This window comes from Temnothorax curvispinosus, unplaced genomic scaffold (genome assembly GCF_003070985.1).
Source record: "Temnothorax curvispinosus isolate PA1 unplaced genomic scaffold, ASM307098v1 QBEX01001460.1, whole genome shotgun sequence".
In the NCBI taxonomy this organism is placed as follows: domain Eukaryota; kingdom Metazoa; phylum Arthropoda; class Insecta; order Hymenoptera; family Formicidae; genus Temnothorax; species Temnothorax curvispinosus.
Genome location: NW_020211240.1, coordinates 244 through 20,893, shown reverse-complemented (window position 1 = coordinate 20,893; position 20,650 = coordinate 244). Strand labels below are relative to the sequence as shown.

The following is a 20,650-nucleotide window of genomic DNA, read 5'->3' as shown; positions in this document are numbered from 1 at the left end:
AAACATATAGTCTCTCTTTTAACGCTATACACGATTACTCATCATAATCCTTTCTCAGTGTATCTGTATAAATGTCACGTAACAAACTTTACACGTAAAAATGGTCCTCGTGAACGTTAGTTAAAAATTAATTAAAAATAATCGAGTTTTTTAAACAATTCTCCGATCTCTTTTTTTTTTCTATTTAAAAAACTCGATTAAATCTCCTTCGATTTTGACTAACTTTCACGAGAACGACACATAGAAATATAAATACACGTATTTCGCGATAAAACGGCTCTCCATAGAAAATTTTCGTCTGAAACCGCGACAACGACGTCAACGACACGTCATGCGGCGCTCGTCACTATGCGATTTAGCGTTTTGCTGAAAGCGAAGGAACCAAAGACCAGCTATCAGCATAATCGAACTTTGAAGAAAGAAGCCAATTAATTTACATATACCTATTATAATATTGTTATGGGAGTGCTATAATGAGTGGCGACTTAAGTCTACTTAAATAGACAAGCTCTCTTAAAAAATAAATGTAATCGCTGTATAAAACTACAGTTTCAACCTCGCAGCTATCTCTCGCCGTCAATATTGCAGGCATGCACTCGATTCCTTTTCGCCCTCAAGTTAAATGTAACAACGTCTCGCTAAAATATTGTCACTCTTCGTTTTGATTATAATGCGATAATTTCACTCTTTCGAAAACTAATCAAATAGCTACCAGGGCCGGTATTCGCAGTCGAATCTTATATTTAAGATTGGTTTATGACATCTTAAGTACAATCTTAAGATGTCATTAACCAATCACAGAGCCGTATTAGCATCTTAAGATATTACTTAAGACGTTCTTGAAATAAGATCTGACTATGAATACCGGCTATAGCGTCTTAAAACATTACTTAAGACGGTCTTAAATACAAGGTCCGACTACAAATCCCGGCCGAGGTGTCCCGGAGAAACGCCAACCTCAATCTTAAAAAATTATCTCGCTAAAAAAGAAATCTGTCGGTCAAGATTTGTTAAAATTTAGGCCGGTCGTTCCAGGGCGTATTGTACATGAGCACAAACCGCGTTTCCCATGTTGTCAAAACGTGCACGAACGATGATGCGTTAGGAACAGAAAAAACGAGCACAACAGACGTTCCTTCGTGTGGACACCGGAAACGGACGTTACAACAATCCAAGAAGAGCCAAAAACCGCTTCCTTCGTTCATACTCTCGCGATGTATCCAGGTACATATTCAATACGGCAAATGATTTGTTAAAAAATACACAAGACACTGTACAAAAGTCACAAGTCGAATCCTCTTTCGTCAAACGTATGGCTTATAGGAACATCCAATTTTGTGTGTGGAGGGTTTTCAGGTTCTCACGCGCCGTGGCGGCGCCGATTATCGCGTGCGCGTCTCATCCTCGCGCGTGTCAACCGTGATTTTCATGCGTTTCGGCCTACCGCGCGTCCCCATGGCCGCGGTACTCGCGACTCGACCGACAATCGACTTCCGTTTCGCGGCTCTGCGCACCCCGCTCGTCCTACGAACCGTCCTCGCCGCGTCGACCTCACGCAAATTCACATCGCTTCTCTCGGTGGCTTGCCTCGAGCGTCTGGTGCGTCCGGCTATTCGCTCCATCTCGTCGTACTGGGCCTGCAAGCGACGAGCCACCTCGAAGTCCTCTCGCTCCTGCAGCAACAATCGCTCGATCCGCTGCTGCTCCTCGATCACTTCCTCGTCCGAGAGAAGTCTGCCGACGCAGACGGCGTCGTCGTTCTCCGGGACGCGCTGATCCGTCTCGTCGCAGGACTCCGGCGGCGAGTCGTAATTAAACTTGTTATTACTCTTGTTACTCTTGTTATCCGACTCGCTTGCCATGGAAGAAATCCTCGTCAAGTTTCGCGCGGACTTCCTCAAGCCGGGCACAGCGTCCGTCGAGAGATCGTTCTTCCCAAGATTCTCCGTATTGTTCTGAGAGCTGCTCTTTTTTCGCCGCTTCGCGGGACTTTTCATGGAATTGCCGCCGACTTCCGTACTCTCTTGAGATGTCGAGAACGTAGCTCGATCCACCGCTATCCTCTCAGGTAACGCTTTCTTCCTCGTTGTTGTTCTGCTTCTTTTAGACGCACTGGATTCCGTTCCTGGCTCCAGCGTCTTCTTCCCTGCGTTTTCTTTCCTCCTTTTAATTCGTTCCGCTATATTTTCAACAGCTACGTCATCGTCACCGTCTCGCTCGCCGGTTTGCGAACTTGTTTTACTGAATGACGAATTGGAGCCCGTCGGCTCGGCCTCCTCTTCATCCGTCACGTTCACGGTAAGTCTGGTTTCCTTTCTGCTCCGTAGGTTTCTATGCCGTTTATATTTCGCTACCATACCGTTTCGCACGTTCGTCCTCAAAGCCTTATCGCGCGTTCTTCCCGCGTCCACTTCATCGTCCAACAACTTCTTAATCACTTTAGCGCCATTGATTATTTTACTTGTATTCTTCGTGTAATTTTTGTTACTATCGAACGACGGTTCGGGTATAAAATTGAGTCGGCGGATAGCGTCGTTTGTCTGAGGCTTCGTCGTCGACTTATTCGAAACCGTTTGAGAATGAATGAGCGACGTTGATGGCTTCTGCTCGATTAATGTCCCCGTATTATCCTTCAGACTGTGCGCAGCGTGCTTTTCCTTTGCGTCCTGTCTTATTTTACCTGTAACAACATCTTATAATTAAATAAAAAAACATAGGCTCATATATTTAGACAATTTTAATTAAGAATCTAATTAGTCATATAAAAATATCTATGTAACATGATAATATATGCATGCGAATATTTATAAATTACCTCTGAAGGCGCTCCAAGAACATCCAATAAGTTTCACGTGTGTCGGCGATGGAGGTTTTGGCACTGCGTTAGACACTTTCTTTAAAATCGGGACCACCCTAATCAACTTCGGATCTATCTGTTTTCCATCTAGAAGCAGATACACAAACATAAAAATATTAAAAAAAGATTTTTTTGCACAAACTATTTCACTATCAAATAAATTCACTTTCTCTCCTTCTTTTTGACATATAAATACCTGAAGAAATTAGCAATTTCGTTCTCGGCACCGTCTTGATCGGCTTGAAATGATGAATCTCCTGATTTATGCTGTCGTGACTGCCGGAACTCTCGGCGCTGCCTATTCTCTCGTCGTCGTCGGCCAGCGTCATGCACACCTCCACCCCGAGACTCTTCTTCTTGCTGTTCACCACGTCACTCGGCACTCGCAACTCCTCCTTAGTCTCCGTCGCGTAAGCCCTGGACGTGGAGCAGCCGGGCTCCATGGAATAATTTGAGGTGCAAGGTTGGGTAAACTTGGATTGAAGTTTCTTCGCGACGGCGTTATAAACGGGCATTTGTTTCTGGCAACAATACGTGGCCGGATTTTTGTACACACCGGACGTGTTTGCCTCCTTAGAGCCGCGTACACCATAATACACGTCCACCTTAGACAACATATTTATTTGCCTCGTTTTCGAGCTGTCTCTGAGAGATTCGGGAAGACCCATGTGTCTGCCTTCCAAGCGTGCAGTTTCGGTTTGCGGCGTCGTCTCGACATTATTTACACGTATAGTCGGATAGTTGAACTTGGACTCGTTAAAGGCGTAACTCGGCACCGACAAACACTCGTTGTAACACTTTGTAGCTTCCTTCTGGGCGGCTTCCTTTCGCTGCTGCTTGGCCAGAGTCTTAGCCAGCAGCTGATCCTGCGCCAGCTGCGCCAGCAACAACTGCTTCTCCTCCGCCTGAATCTGCTGAATCAAAGCCTCGCTGGCTATCTGTTCGACCTGCCTCTGACGGCGCCTCTCTTCCTCGACCTTTTGAAGTTGAGCCTTGTACTCCCGGTGTATCTCTCCAGCCGCGCTGAGTATTCTGTTCGCCGCATAATCTGTATAAAAGGAAAATACTCTTCTGTGGTATCTCGTAACAAAAATCAACACGCTTGACACGCAACACACACTACGTACTTCTTCAATTATAATAAATTTATATTAATAAGTTCAACAAAAGTTAAGGAACAATCACAACCGCTCATGCGTGTTAAAACTGAAAATCGCGTTAAAAAAAACGGAGCTAGGTGAGGCTGCGGATTAAAGCATCGAGATTACATAATCCGCAGGAGCATCTATCAGAAGCACGCGAAATGTCATCCCGACAAGTAAACACAAATCGCTTAGGTTATGTTACATTTGTTTATTGCTGGGACGCACGAGTGTGTGCGTGTGCGTGCAGGATTGCGCGGGCGCGCGCGGGGTTTATACGTGTATATGCACGCATATATATATGCGCGTCTCACTCACCAGCGTCCAAGCCGAGGTCCCCCTCCTCACCATTGTGCTTGTTCTCGACCTCCTTCGGAAACTTGGACCTGATCAGCTGCCAGAGGCCGTGGTTCACCAGCGTCTCGGACCTGGTGGCGGTGCGCACCCAGGAGCCCACCCGGACCCGGCAGAGCGGGCAGCTCAGGCTGTTGTGCTCGAACGTACCTTGCAGGCAGCGCAGGCAGAGGTTATGTGTGCACGGCAGCGTCACTGGCTCGATCAGGATCCCGCGGCATATCGGGCACGTCAGGTCGCGCAGATCCACGTCCGCAGTGGTGCGCGACACCGTGAGGTCCAGCAGCTTCGACGTGCGCTTCAAATACATTTTCCCATATCCCCGCGATCAACAGCTACGACAGCTTAACCGCAGCTTGCACTCTTCCAAACTCTTGCACTGCGCGACTGCGCCTGACTACGCCAGCGCTCGCTAGCGGGAATTGAGAATACTCCGATATCGCTGTTTTTCGCCGTTCCGAGAATCGGCACAACAGTGTTTCTTCCTGTCATCGAACTCGACACGAAATTTTTCTTTTTTTTTTTTTAATACGTCAAGAATTTAAAATTAAAAACCGAGAAATTTGATTAAAATTATATGTTTCATGTTTCTAAATTTCGTAAAAATGTATCTTATGTTTTATATTTTATTATACTTTTATAAAGAAATTTAAAAACAAAAGAAATCTTTCTTTCTTTTCTGGCATTGCCATATGAGTATTATAATGCTTTGTGTAAAAAAAACAACTGTAAATTTTATTCAGTTAACACAAGTTTATTTACCAAGGTAGCCAATAAATTTTTACACAGTCATTACATATCCCGTCTTCTTGAAAAAATAGATCGCAGGCGCAAACAGAAAATTGATCGATCGATCGCAGTGTTAAATTCTTATTGCACGAGTAAAAGTGGAATTACAAATAGAAATTCGACAATACAAGTATCCCCCGCTTTTCGAAAGTTCGCTTTACGTCACTTCGCTTTTACGAAAAAATATTTCCCATATACATATAAATTAATGGTCATTGTTTCTTCGCTTTACGCCATTTCGGCTTATAGAAGGAACGCTCTATTTTCGGATAACGGAGGCAATCTGCATAAGATTGCCGAACAGTGGAAACATTTTTAAAAAATGATCTATCAAAAACTTCGCTTTCTTTTATCTATTTTATTCCTCTTCTTTGGGGAATAGTAATTTTAAAGAAATATAATTTATTCGCCAAGCACGCAGTGCTATAATAAAACCGTCTTTTTCCATTGATATATGTATTGAATTCTTTAAAGTTACTTTTGGAACAGTAATTTTAAAGAAATATAATTATTCGCCAAGCACGCAGTACTACAATAACAAAACCATTTTTTTTCCATTGATATACATATATATTGAAAAATAATAAAACTTATATTTAAATGTAACAATATAATTCCATAATAGGATATGTATATTTTTACGTGGCATGATTCTTGTAGCATATTTATGGTCCAGATTAATTCGTGCATTATGTCTATGTACTTTTATTCCTCGTAACTTAATGCTAGCATAATAGGGGTTTGTCTCTATTCTATTTGAATATTCTATTCCAAGGATAATCCAAGATAACAAGCAAGACCGATCAAAGCTTCTAACCTGGTTGGAGCTCAGTTTTCTCTTCGATCTCTCCTCCGTCTAAATCGGCAGGACGATGAAAAAAAGAGAGATCGAAAAGCGGAAACTTGGAAAGGCCTATTCGAATCGACTCTAAATTCACCGAAAGAAATCAGTGCGCAAAAAAATTTATAAAGAATTTTAAGTAACAGCAAACAGGGATAAAATCATATAAATTTGTCTTAATTAGATTATAAATAACGCGCGTTTACATATTTAGAAAAATTTACATAACGCGCATAAAAAGACAATGTAGCAAAGTGCGCATTAACATTCCGCGATTCTATATGAATACAACATTTATCTCTGTATAATTCATATGAAAGCAATAAAATGGTGAAAAAAAAACTTATCTGTAGTTAAAAATATCCGCTCGTTTAGATTATCAATGTGCCTATCTCTTTCATAAAACGTTTAAAATCTGCCGCATCTGCCGAATACAAAATCGAGTTACCAGATCCTTCAACATTCTGCACGACGAGAGTTATTATGGAAGCTTCGTTTTTACATTAAGAAGAATATGTTTTTGTACACCTTAGTCAAATATTCTGACGTGTTCGTGACATATAGACGAATAAAATCGAATGTCCAATCAACCTTGCGAAGATGATTTCTCTAAATTATTGAGCGTCTATTTTGCCTTGGCTGAAGGACGATTTCTCAGATTCTTCTTCGTCGCCTGGTCTACTTCTGGGAGATCGTCGTCTTCGGACAAGGCGGATTTCTTGCCTGCGACAAACATACAAAATACGTATACATTTTGTTTCGATGAAATAAAAATTCTGATAGAAATAATAATAAAAAAATCAATAATATCGAAGTATATAATGATAAACGAAACCGTTTTCACCTTCTCGTTTCTTCGGCTTCTGCTTCGGCTTCGTCTTCACGACAACAGGCGCGGCATTTTCGCGTGCACGCTTAATCTGTTTCTTAATGAAGAAATACAGGAGATAGCCTTGGAAGAGCGAGATAATAAGTGCTGCCGAAAACTGCACAGGGGGAGTATTAAAGTTGCCGGTGGCGTAGTCAAACTTGAACTCCTGCTTCCTTAAACCGTACAGGAACACTACACACGTCAGTCCGATGGTCACAATACGCGCGAATGCGTAAGTCGAATTGGCAACCAGGAATGACACTATAGCAAAAAAAAAGTCAGACGAATAAATAAATTCTGAGTTACGCGATTTATGCGCAATATAGTAGCCTGAGGCAACTTACATTTTGTTCTCTTTTCTTTCTGGCTAATGAAGTGAACAAGTCTGGCTGCATGTAGCAAAGCATCGCCCACGTAATGGAGAGTTAACAAGATTAGGGCGAGATGTTGGAAGCTGCGGAGAACGATGAATATATTTTTTAATACAAACTGGCGAAAGTAGAAAGTATAAACGTCTATATATTGTAATATTACTTGAAGAAATAAGCTGCGAATGTGAAGATTAATCCGATGGTTGCATGGAGGACGCGTTGCAAAATATCTTCTTTCTTAATTCGTTGAAAATAGAGCTCGGGATAGCAGTGCAACCAATAGGAAAGCTGACCGATAAAAAATAGTTTAAGGGAGGCGGACATCGGCGCCGGGTATTCCTCCCACAATGCCCATATATTCAAAAGTATATTCTCCCTGAAAGAAGAAGAAACGTTACTTCGTCGATACGTACTTTTTCCCTCTTTATAAATATATTTCTCTTATATCTCTTTATAAATATTCTCTCATATGTCTACAAATCTGTATCACCTGATTATAATGTCGATGGCCCACAACGCAGACAATGTATAAAACACTATCAATTGGCTGGACTCGTTAAATTTAGAAAGCTTTACTTTGCTGAGATGCAGTCGCTTGGAAATTTTCTGCGGACAAAAGTGGTTTTATCGGTGAAAGCTGGAAGTACAATCTTACAGTCAGCCGATATTTCAGTAGGGATGATATACTTACGTCAAATATATATTCCTGAAGCACGGCATGCATTATAATGGCTATCAAGAAGTAAAAGAACACCGCACATGCATCTTTCCATCCTGTAGTATACTTTATCACCGCGGTTGGATCCTCAGTAGTATTGGTCACATTATGGTGAATAGCAATAAACATGTAAGCCCATGGTGAGGTAACCTGACAGAAAATAATCTTATTAGATTATATTATACAAACAGCTAGGAGAAAAGGACATACAACATGCAGCCGCAAGAATTATGTATAGTTGGATATTCCGACAAAATAAATTTTAACGTTTTGATAGATCCTTTTTTCTGCGATTACACAAATTATAAAAAAAAAAAACAAAGTATTGTAAATTTATAAATATAATACTGAATGTAACCCTTTTACATACGTATATCTCTCTATCACCATTAATATGTTTATAAATGAGATGTAATGAGAACTCAAAAGTCCCCTCCAAAGTAATAAATCTTCACAGATGTGACAAATAAAAATGTATTCGTATGTGCGACGGGTCCAGATTGTCTTGACATTAACAACCCAAAGTAACATATGGTCATTCTATTTCTCACGCATCTCCAATTTCCGCCCAACGCAACGCAGAAAGGAGATCGAGGACGCGGACGCCTCTCCGCTAGGGAAACTCGACGCAAAAATGTGATTCTCCCATTTCGCCAAATGAATGATAAATCGAAACGGATGTGAATTTCGAGGATGCCGGGACAGTGCGGCGCAGCCACCGACCTGCACCATGAGGCCGATCACGAAGACCATAGCCACGCAGGAGACGATGTCCGCATGATTCTGTATGACAAACTCGTGGCTGAGGATCGGCGGATTCTTGCTCGAGCTCTTGCGTCCCTTCACCGTGACCATCTTGCCCGACAGGAGCGTGCTGTTTACTGCGCGGCGTACGCGGCACAACAGCGACAACAGACCACAACAGACTGAACAGACGGAGCCGAGACTGCCGAGTGCCGGGAGTCGGGAGCAGGCGGCTGGCGGACGGGAGCGAGAACCGGGCCACGGAGCCACGGCGTTTCACCGGCGCGGTAAACGTCATGCGCGCACACGCCGAACACGCCACGCACGCGGCTCACCCCGGCACCCCGCTCACCCGAAAATCGAACGGTGGGGAATTGAAGATACGCACACAAAGCAAAGGAACGTTACGTTATGCAATATGCAAATACGTGTGCGTCGGAGCTCGGAGCTTCGGCTAGTTTCGGACAATGGACACAGGATCGCAAATTTCAAAGCTAACCGACCGCGAAAGAACAGTAGTAATATTAATAGTTACAATTATTGGGTGGCAGTGTGGTCTTGTGGTAAAGCGCCAGACTCGTAATCCCGAGAAACCGGGTTCGAGTCCACCTGATCACAGGAATTTTTATATTCCAAACTGCACCCCCCGCACGAGTAGGGCTCGTGCGGAGAAACTGGGCTATCTTTTCGGAGGAGACATTAACCCTATTCACTCCAACGTTTTTTCCGCCCCGTTAATCCTCCAACCATGCACTTTCAAGTCAGACGTGTTTTTCAAAATGTTAATAGCTTTTAAAAATTCCCCAAAAATTATTATAATATCTTTGTACCTTCGACTAAAAATCAATGTAAAGAAAATTTGGAAATCATTTATTTAAATCAAAAGAAACGGTAGTGTCTCGTGCCAAGTACAGGCGGAGCGAGACCGACCGTGACTCTTTTACGCGACGGGTTGCGAGTATATTTTTTTACAACAATTATATGTTGACAAACACGTTACGACTCGTTTTACTTAAAAAATCATAACTCACGAACAAATAGACGAAGCTTATAATGAACCAAAACGCAAATTAAAGCTAAAAGTAGAATACTTAATTTTATCGCCGCAAATTTGGTAATTTTTAAATGGTACAGAAAGACTTTAAGGACTTAAAGAATGCTAGAAAAACTATCTAGAATCGATTGCACTATCGATTGCACTATCTAGAATTCCAACAATTTTCCAAAATTCCAAAAAATTGGAGAATACGATTCCAAACGCATCTAAAATATTTTTGCATCAACTTTTTAAGGGCTCGACAATATAATTTCGGAGTTGTATCCATCACTTTGAGGAGTCTCGAAACTTAAAGTTTAGATAGTTAAGAATTCAAAGAAATTAAAGCAATGTACAAAAATATTGAATGATGTAAAAATAATATTTTTATATTTTAATATTTGAGAAAAATGTTTCTTTTTACAAGTTTATATGTAATGCTGTACGCTAATCGCTATGTAGAATGTTTTATTTTTTTATTAACAAATACAAAAATAATCGTATTTTAATTTGCATGGAGTTTAACAATAGAGTGTGCAACAAACAGTATCTTTCGCATTATAACACAAGAGAAAAAGAGAGAACATTATGTGGCTGTCTTCGTCCATTGTCCGAAGATTCAAACGCACACATGCCTTCTCTTTGTGTACGTATTCCTATCATCCGATTTTAGGGAGGACAGGGCCACGGCGTGGAAAACGTCATGTGCGCTTACGCCACGCACGCGGCGGCCAATGTCGCCAACAATGTGGTGCTCGCTCTCTTAACAATCCGTTGGCACCGCGCGCGTCATACTGGCTATTGATGCTCGTCCGCGTCTCCGGAATTCCTTTCCTAGTCCATCCCAATCGTACAAAAAAAATCATATTTAATCTTTTATTCTATTTTAGTAAATATCGGATACAGAGCGAGAGACAGAGAGAGGAACGCAGCGATAACGACTCGGAGAAGGGCTTCGATTCAGACGCTCGCTTGACTTGTAACGCGACGTACCCCGCGCATCTCGCGCAGATTTGAATTGAAAAAAATGTTGCGTTTTTAATGAACGACGTTCTTGCGATAAAATAGAGAGAAAACGATATAGGAAGAACAGCATTCAAATATAAAGAACTTAACAATGATTTTTATTCTGCCTAACTGACCAGATTTATTAATTATAATCATCATGATGTTAGAACCATTGGTTTTGGTCATTGTCAAGTGTGAACCTATTAATTTTTTATGCTAATAAGCATTCTTTAAAATTACTGTAAAGAATATAACTGTAATGTAACACAGATTTAACGTAACAGTATTTTACAACATTATTTTTATAAGAAAGAATAATATATTTAGGTGATGTTTGAATAACACTTTTAGAAGATATAGTTTATTTCACGACATGGATACAACATCGTGCGTAATATGTGTAGCGGCTTCTCCTAAATTTAGACGTTTCGTCGCGCAGCAATAAATTCGCGGGACGCTCCGGAATTGTCGGCGAATTACAATTTCACGTCTACCGCACCGTCGAGCATGCAACGACGTCGACAATTCAATGTCGGAAAAAAAATAAATACGACAACTCTAATACTATACATATGTGTGCTCTGCTGGGTAGGATGTAAATTCATTGATCAACAATGAGTCAAAAATATATCTCTGAAAATCTTAAAAATAATTTACATCATTTTTTTTTCAATATTCTTATTGCGCTAGTGACGGGACGCTAACAGGTCGACATTATGCAAGTACTATTTGTACATTTTTGCGTATATATAACTAGAACGGTGTCAGTGTGATATACGACGCTCGGTAATTATATGTACATACACTATTAATCAATGGCTCGCGAATCAAAACGGCTGCACGGAATATATTGAAAGATATTAAATATCAACGTGATTTATTTGTACCGGCAGAAGCTCGACATATATCCAATTCGTATCAAACGTTAATTCTGTAATCAGACGCTCTCTGTCCCGATCCTGCAGTTACTTGTACATTAAAATTAAAAAAACTTTTATAAAAATTAATATTCCTGATTACAATTTATAATATACGTATACTTGCCCGGAAATAAAAGCCTATCGAAATATACGAGAAATATAATAAGCATACACACCGATGCACATTACAATTACAAATTACGATTTCATGCACAGATAATTGGCGAGAGCCTTATCGTATCTCCCGTATCGTCGCACTTTTATTTTGTTCAACAGTTCAGCCTCTTGATACGACATTAGAGGCGATTTTACACGAGATAAATATGTAAAATATATTTTGTTTACATATTTTTGTGTTATATTTGGCGCGTATTTGCAACTTAACAACAATACCAACAGGTATCCTGCTTCATTATTTGGTACAGCATGGTATTAACCAACTACCAAAACGGCTATACCACAAATTACCAAACACACGAAAACGTTCTGATACACTTTGGTTGCTATACCAGAGTCACGCTAAAAATCGCTTTAGCTAAACGTGATTTCTACGTGGTCGTTTAAACAAGTGTCATTAGTTTAAACAAGCGATATTATTCTGTCGCTTTTCAACAAGAGCTATTTTATCTGTCGTATACTAGTAAGTAGACATATACTTCAGAACGACTTTAAATAAGTGATTTGTCCAATAATTTTTATGTATAATATATATATATATATATTTTTTTTTACGTTTAAAACTCCAGTCGAGTAAATCGTAATGTATGCGCACATCATTGTACTTTCAAAGTTTTCGTTCTCGCAGCATGCATTAATCGCTACATACTAATTGTAAGCCAATCTTAAATACAGCAATGCGAGTGCTAATCAGCATTCGAATAAAATTCAGTAAGAGCTCCATAATTCTTAAGCGCGTGTTAACTACGTTGAAAAAATTATGGCACACGCTTTATCGCACACAGGTTTCTCACGTCTTATTCCCCGTTAAAATCACGCGTCGGTAATTTTATTCTGACACTTAAATGAACTCACACGAACACGAGTAAGAGTTTGCACAAGACATAATTTTCGATGGGTACCAGAATGTAATTATCTGGTTTCTAAAATCTCGTAAGGACACGACGAACGCTATCTTATATGCCGAAAACAATTATGAGATTAATACTTGCACGACTTTCACAAAAGTTAAATATACGAGTATAGAGAAAGAGAGAGATAGAGAGAAAGAGATGGATAGATAGAGAAAGAGAAAAAGAATTAAATCTAAATACTTTTGTGGTCACAAGCCTTAAATTTTAGCAAAAATTTTTTTTAATGTTATGTGCAACTAACGCGCCGACTCAGGTCAATTTCTTTCCTACGAGTCGTTGACCGTTGCAAAATTATGTTTTGAGGTAGACAGGTATATTCTCCAATAGCCTTTTATAGCTTCGAGTAACGCTAAACCGAAAGATAAACACTTTCACCGACGCAAAATACCGCATTACTTTTTAATCCTATGCCTTAGTAGACCACAAATACGGTTCAGAATGTTTAACCTGTGAAACTCTTGTAATTTCTCTCAATCTGATTTACTTCTCGATCCGTGCTACAACTAAAAAAAAAAAAAAGAAGTATAATTAAGCGTTCCAACTTGGTTATATTGAAGAATTAAGCAAACGGAATATCGAAGTGAGATTTGAGGCTGTTAGTTTTTAACTTACAAAGCACCTGTAATGTCCAAAGCATCAAAAATGCACAAATAATATCACTATTTGCTAATGACGTTAATAAACGTTTCGCGAATTGTTTCGTTGCTGAGTAATTAAATATACGTGCGAAAATGGTGTGTACTAGATTCGAGTAGCATATCAAATATTGGTTTTGCATATCTCCAATTTAGTCATGTGTTGCTACGTATTTCTTAAAAATGATTCATTAACTCGTTATTTCTTTAGCGCTCTAACTTGGTATATTTTACTACACCACATTTTGCATATACCGATTCTAATTTATATCTTCAATACTATACATCAATGTACGCAATGTGAATTTAACATTACTATAAGATACTGTAACAATACCGTGTTCCGTGTCTCGTTGCCAACGGAGCCTTATCAGCAAGCTGCACCGATAGGTATTACATTATGAAGATATTACTTTATACCTTTGCGCTTCAGGTACTGCTTTTGTACCCATTTCTTACCTGAGCTCGAAAACGTTCAAGATACGAATAAGATAAATCCAAAAGAAAAGAAAATAAACGTCCCTTCCCCTGTATATTTTCAATCACATCTGCTGGTTGACTGAATTATATACAATGAAAAATCGCGTGCAAATCTTAAATAAATAATGACCACACTAATATACAGTTGAATTTTTCAGATACACATAATTCAATAAACAAATATAAGATTCGTTTCTTGTCGAGCAGAAGTAAAATTATCGTAATATAATTTATACAATACTGCGATACTTTTAATAATAATCGGCGCCTACCACGCCTATCCACGCAATTAGCGATATCTATCTTGCGTTATCTACCGCGGCGCTCTTTAAGAGATTAATCTCACGGTTTATACGAGAGGCGGATCCTTCTGTTCGTCCATCTCTTCGACGGTTATGTACAGACCCTCTTCTTCGTACGTCGACTCGTGCTTCGCCAATACTTTCAGCAACGGACGCAATTTCATCCACCATTGATACGTCGGAATGCGATGTCTGAAACAATTTATAAAGTATTACGTTACACGTAAGCGAAATTGAAACGAGTCGTTAGAATGTTCAATAAGATACGCACTCAAAGTCGGTAACGTCGATAAGTTCCATGAATGGCGTGTATCTGTATTGGCGTCTGATAATACCAAGCATCACTGCACTGTCCGCTGCTGTAGTGATCGTTTTGCCATCGGGGCTGGTACATTTTCTCAATTGATCACTGAACCATTCCACCGCCTTAGAGCCCATCTTTGTTCCCAAGTTACGGTCGAAAGGCGTCGGCGAGCCTCCTTGTTGCATGTGACCTAAAATAGAAAAATATTCAGCAATGACGAAATTGCATATCAAATGAAATAACCAGAAGTTCGCTTAAAAGAGCAGCGAATGGAAAACACGTACCGAGTATGTTCCGTCTACAACTGAATAAACCTTTTCCCTCTTCGCTGAAAAGTCTGTACATAAACTCTGTATTGTAATTCTCATTGGCATCCTCGTTTCTGATAATAAGACCCCTCTCGACACCTTCCGACATCTTCGCTGCCATCGCGATCACATCTTGATGCAAATCTTTGATATTGAATTTCTCCTCGTAGATATACGCCGCATCGGCACCGCCGGCTAGACCAGCGATGGTCGCTAAATATCCACAAAAACCACCCATCGTCTCGATAATGAACACGCGACGTTTAGTACCTTGCGCCGATTGCCGAATGCGATCACAGATCTAACAAGATAACACGTATTAGTATGATATTAAATCCTCTAAAGTCACAAGTAAAATCTACAGGAATCACAGAACTCACTTCCGTTATTTCATTCGAAGCTGTGTCACAGCCCAATGAAAACTCGGTGCCTGGTACATTGTTGCTAATAGTCGCGGGGATCATAGCGATAGGAATTCTGAACTCTTCGTACTTGTCCCTCGCCTTGAAAAATGTGAGACAGGTCTGATAACCCTGGGAATAAAAATATACACTTTTATCGACACTGATCTCTGAACGGTTTTATTAATTTCGGTCAATCAAGGTACGGGCGGATTTGTTACCTCGAATCCACCTATGATGAGCAACGCCTGTATTCCAAATTCTTTGAGCGTATGAGCGATTTTGGGCAACTGATCCTCCTGGGGCGGTGCGCGCTTCGTTCCCAATTTCGCGCCACCCTCTGCGACCCAGCCGGTGACGGACGACCAGTCCATCAATTTCAGTCTACCAGCTGTTAGGCCCAGCACTCCATCGCAGATACCGTATACCTGCAAGTCGAGACGTAGAATTGAGCGTAACAAAAACACGCGGAACGACATTCAGAATGTCTAGATATATGTATTGTACATACCTTATCGCCTCGATAGATACAATTCCTCACGAAGGAACGAACTGCCGCGTTCATGCCGCAAGACGGCGATCCTATATGCATCACCGCCAGCGTGTAATGATCCTATAAAAAAACCGCCGGTTATAAAATGAAAGCCAACACGGTGCATCATGCAACGTGCACGGAAAGCTGAAAGACCGGCATTTTATGTATGAAATCGCATATTAAATAGCGCACAATGCTGTCGTTCCGTTTGCCTGTGGAGAGGTGATCGTGAAGTACGATAAATGATATGTATTTCTAACACAAGGCACACATTCTCTACTCCAAAGGATTAACTCACTTGTCCACATAAAGTGTATTGCTAGGGGAGGAAAAATGTACTGTCGTTAGAGGGGGGATTGCGTTCGTATCGACATTATGTACAAAATCTGATAAAAGAACGTATGCTTATAGGCTTTTAACTGATTTACCTTCGATAATGCGCGGCCACTAACTTCCTGAAGCAGTATCAAATAATATATATATATATAGTACTCTATACATTATTTATTATTATTTTATATGCTAGAGACCCAAAATTCTTGCCGTGCATCCTATCGACTTCTTTATATTAATGCTACATTAATAACGCGTCAGATACAGAGCAGAGCTTTTGGGTCGTCAGACTAAACTTAGTTGTAAACGGAAAAAGATTGTACCCTATTGGCATCATCTAGGTCCGGCGCTTTCAAACGAGTCAGCATCTTGTACGTTTCTAAGTTACGTGCAAAGCCCCTAGAAAAATAAACAGATGCATACATTTATTAATGTACTTTACATTTGGCGTATTGGTATAGCGACTTTATCGATTCACTCACTTTCCTCGAAGCTGAACAGCAAGATCCCAGTTTTTATCGGCCATAGATTGCGCTACGGCTTTCGTACGACGAACACATTCCATAAGTGGTAATCTCACAGCTTGGTTACCGTCCAATGTAACAACGCAGGCTCCTGTTTCGGGTGTTGCCTCCATTAAAGCCATTACCGCTTCGGCTCCCATCCGGCATCCCTGTAACGCACGTTTATTCCTCAAAATAATTGACATACATATATTATATTTTGTAATATTGTATATGAGGAAAAAATAAATATGTTAATTGAGAGGGCTTTAAGTTACATTAAAAAATGAGTATTTAAAAAATATCAAGTATGTACATATTAAAAAATAATATATAAACTTATTATATATCTCGATATTAAAAGTCCTAAACCGACATATCTTACCAAAACTCTATCGAACGCTGAAGGATTGCCACCTCTTTGCACATGACCTAAAACGGTGATTCTTGTATCCTGCTGTAATTTGTCTACGACGATTTTGCGCACCTTTTCAGCGGTGATTGGATCGCCGTTTCTGTCGACAGCTCCCTCGGCCACGATAATAATATTAAGCCGTTGACCAGTGAGTCTTTCCTGAAAGGAAAATTGTATAATAATGAAAATCTTCTGCGTGTGCTAAAATTAAATTTTGTTCGAATAGATCTAAAAGCAGGCTGTAAAAGAATATAGAAGTAACGATAATTAAAGACAATAGCATAATAATGATCCATTGAATGATTACATAGATTAATGATGATAATACAAATATTTAAAATGTAAGTCTTTGAATTATGTCAGATTTATGTTACATTTTTTCTAGAATTGTTATATTTTTTTAAGTTAGAATAGCGTTGCATACACACATATAATGTTATAAATTAGTATAGCATGCGCATTTGACTTTATTAAATAATGTTACTGTTTCCCTATATTGGGAGAGAAAAGTGCCTTTAAAGCATATCGCAAATGCTTCATCATCCAAAGTAAAATAAAATCAAAATAAGCAATGAAAATAATTCTAACAGTTTGCGGTATGAAAGGAACAAAGCGTGAATTGCAGGAAGCAATTTGTGCTATTTATCTTGCAGGTTGAATAAATCAGGAGAAATAAATATACCTGCTTTAAAAAATTAAAAAAAAATATTATCGAACCTGCAACAATTTTTTGCACAGCTTGTTGGGCCAATCCTGCTCGGGTGGCCATTCTGGGATGAAAACATAATCAGTCTCGCTACATATAGCTGCCACCAGAGCCAGATAACTGTAATGTTATATTGTAACTCTCTAAAATTCTACTTTCAATGCAATATTAACAAATATTATGCAAAATAATGTTGCGCCTCATTATAATCAATCATGATCAGGTTTTGATTATGAATTTGTAAGGCTATGCTTGATCGAAAAATGTAGATAGAAACTAACATATCTGTGATAAATTTTTGCGCAAGTGCTCTAACGGGATGAATGAAAAAAAAAATTTACATGTACAAAATCTGGCTGTAATTGATTATCTCCGTGAAGTTATACCATTTAAAAATACAAAATACACAAACACGTTCTGACTTTCTCGTATATCTTTAAATTACTGATTAAATTGCTTATTCCAGATACGTTAACTAATAATAATTTAAAGTAACGACTGGTTGAGAAACGTGCCTGTCGCACACCTTGGCATAGCTCCTCGACCCAGTCACCACTTGTCGGAGACTCAGGAATAAAGCAATAGGTGGCTTCGGTAGACAAACTTGACGCTAATGTCAGGTACCTGAGAGAAAGGCTCTGTCATCTAATTATCTTCAGTACCATCGGACATGTTATTATATTTATACATCTGACTCTATGTTGATTAATGCGCGACGATGAGAGAAATGTAAGTACATTTTTCGTTCGCATTCCTCTTTACGTCACTGTTTAGAGAAATATACATTCAGGATGTCGTGTATGATCAAATATTAAATGAGAATACATTCAGCAACAAAAAAACTGACATATACAAAAAAACACATTCCCCACGCTTAGTCAAGTTAGTAAAAAAAAAATTAGCAATGCAATCTATAAAATTTGAGAAAGTCTATATTTTTAGACGTGCCTGCTCCAACTTTTTACATAATTTTTCAGGCCAGTCGACAGGAGGCGGACATTCTGGGAAGAAAACATAGTCTGCCTCCGCAGCTAAAGCGCCCACAATAGCCAGATACCTAATCGAAAGTCGCTCGTTTATCTATGTTTCAAGTTCCAGAGTCAACATTGATTCGGCGCGATAACAATAGACGCTAAATCTCGTGTCCTAAATCGTGTTGTAATCAAACCGCGGGTGACACTTTTCTACATTCGGAAGCTAATGACAATGTAATAAAATCGTATACCGATATAAATCTGCATTTTCTCGGTAACAAAATCGATAACATAGTCAGCACTTACCCGCAATGACGACCCATCACTTCCATTATAAACGTTCTTTGGTGGGAGTAAGCTGTACTAACTATAGCATCGATACTCTCAATGATACGGTGCAACGCGGAATCGGTACCAATCGTCATATCCGTACCGCAAAAATCATTATCAATGGAACCTACTAGACCGGCAATGTGCAACTGCTTGTACTTCTCGCTCTGCTCGGCAGTAATATCACCTAATGAAAAGTAATACGTTAGTCTCGATTACACGTGATAGATCGTCGGGATCGAGCAACGGTTTTTTGAATGTTCTCTCTATTTACCAGACTCGACGAGCTCTTTCAGAAGCGTAGGCCACTCTTCCTTGAAAAGATTGGCGCCAGTAAGAGAACCGTCTCCACCTATAACCACTAAGTTAGTTATCCCTTGGCTAACCAAGTTCTTAGCGGCCTTCCGGCGACCGGGACGCTCCCTAAATTCTTGGCATCGAGCGGAGCCGATTACTGTGCCACCCTGAAGAAACAAAAAGGATACTATACGTTAATAATATACGAACAAATGATTATGCAATATTGCAGTAATGATTGCTTTAACGCGTACCCTATGAATGATGCAAGATACGGACGACCATGTAGCTTCCTCGATATTTTTTCCGCCGTCTACCATGCCTTGGTAGCCCTCCCTGATAAAGTACACCCTGCAGCCGAGATAGATCCCCATCCTCACGACCGCTCGTACGGCGGCATTCATTCCTGAAAAACGAAATATCGAATTTAATTGCGTTTACTGCAAAATACGCGCAATACGCAATTTATACGACTACTCTGAAATACCTTGAGAGTCGCCACCACTGGTGAATACGGCGATGCCCTTGCCCTTGTGGCTCCCAGGTTTTATAAACTTCTGAGGCGCGTCCTCGGCCATGACTGTATCGCAGTATTCCTTATAACTCTGTAATACAAAAATTCGTATACAAAGCTGACATTTTTTATAAGCTATAAACTCGCCGTTTGTTTTTCGAATCTCCCTTATTTTGCGCGTCGAACGATGTAACAATTTTGATGTTTTACTATTATGCGTTATTTTACAATGAACAGAGAATAGATACAAAGAGATAGATAAAGCAGGGTCATAACTTTATGTCTCGTAAACCGCGGGAAACGTAGGCTTCTAGCGTATTCTTCCTCGGCTGCGTCGAATTTTATCTCAAACGAGGAACCGATTGGTAACTCTTCAACCGATTCAAAGCCGCGTCCCCAGAACATCTGTCCGGAAGGAAATTTTCTAACGTTTATCATATTTAAATTTTTATCCTCTTCTAATAAAAGAAAAAGAAGACGGAATTGCAAGTGACATTGTTAACGAGCGCAAGCTTGCCTCCGGAAATAACAAAGAGAGCTTTAAATTTTGCATGCTGATCCTGCTCGCTCTATCGGCATCGACCTTCTTCAGTACTTCAACCGCGATGGACTTTTGCGAGGGGTCTCTGGATATCACCGAGGATTCAATTCTGGTAGAATCCGCCAAGTTTCTTTTCGCATCTACATCCTGCATTTCTGCAGCGCTTCCGCGTGTATCTGGAGCTTCGTCCGAATCGCTGTCGCTTTCCACGTAACTTTCCGAATAAATTGCATTTGTGCAACGGCACCGAGCGGCTCGACGGATCTCGGACATTTTTCTACACGCGATAATTTTTACATTAATCCAAAATTTAACCTTATTTCAATCAAT

At 40.0% G+C, this 20,650-nt stretch overlaps 3 protein-coding genes across 7 annotated transcripts; all 3 read right to left on the bottom strand.

Moving 5' to 3' along the window:
• Positions 1-835: 835 nt before the first annotated feature.
• LOC112463700 lies at positions 836-4,731 on the bottom strand. The gene is made up of 4 exons (XM_025030216.1): positions 4,318-4,731; positions 3,054-3,905; positions 2,816-2,944; positions 836-2,680 (listed from the first exon to the last, which is right to left on the bottom strand). Exons 1-4 carry the CDS (start codon positions 4,661-4,663, stop codon positions 1,383-1,385), a joined length of 2,625 nt encoding a protein of 874 aa, XP_024885984.1. The 5' UTR covers positions 4,664-4,731; the 3' UTR covers positions 836-1,382.
• A 409-nt stretch (positions 4,732-5,140) lies between these two features.
• On the bottom strand, positions 5,141-8,989 carry LOC112463729 (translocating chain-associated membrane protein 1). Its single transcript, XM_025030259.1, has 7 exons — positions 8,667-8,989; positions 7,917-8,093; positions 7,716-7,831; positions 7,389-7,601; positions 7,199-7,308; positions 6,828-7,115; positions 5,141-6,706 (listed from the first exon to the last, which is right to left on the bottom strand). The coding sequence occupies exons 1-7, from the start codon at positions 8,796-8,798 to the stop codon at positions 6,609-6,611; spliced, it is 1,134 nt and encodes a 377-aa protein (XP_024886027.1). The 5' UTR covers positions 8,799-8,989; the 3' UTR covers positions 5,141-6,608.
• A 2,087-nt stretch (positions 8,990-11,076) lies between these two features.
• Positions 11,077-19,899, bottom strand: LOC112463705 (ATP-dependent 6-phosphofructokinase). 5 transcript variants are annotated; one of them, XM_025030227.1, is made up of 16 exons: positions 19,753-19,899; positions 19,520-19,671; positions 19,243-19,432; positions 18,945-19,155; positions 18,613-18,721; positions 16,929-17,117; positions 16,523-16,713; positions 16,364-16,439; positions 16,136-16,162; positions 16,006-16,026; positions 15,684-15,785; positions 15,394-15,600; positions 15,152-15,304; positions 14,748-15,072; positions 14,431-14,653; positions 11,077-14,351 (listed from the first exon to the last, which is right to left on the bottom strand). In XM_025030227.1, the coding sequence occupies exons 1-16, from the start codon at positions 19,841-19,843 to the stop codon at positions 14,207-14,209; spliced, it is 2,412 nt and encodes an 803-aa protein (XP_024885995.1). In that variant the 5' UTR covers positions 19,844-19,899; the 3' UTR covers positions 11,077-14,206. The 5 variants fall into 5 exon arrangements, with proteins under 5 accessions (XP_024885995.1, XP_024885992.1, XP_024885997.1 ...); XM_025030224.1 differs by lacking the exon at positions 18,613-18,721 and adding an exon at positions 17,676-17,784 and having other exon boundaries at positions 14,207-14,351; XM_025030229.1 differs by lacking the exon at positions 16,006-16,026 and having other exon boundaries at positions 14,207-14,351; positions 19,753-19,843.
• Positions 19,900-20,650: the final 751 nt, after the last annotated feature.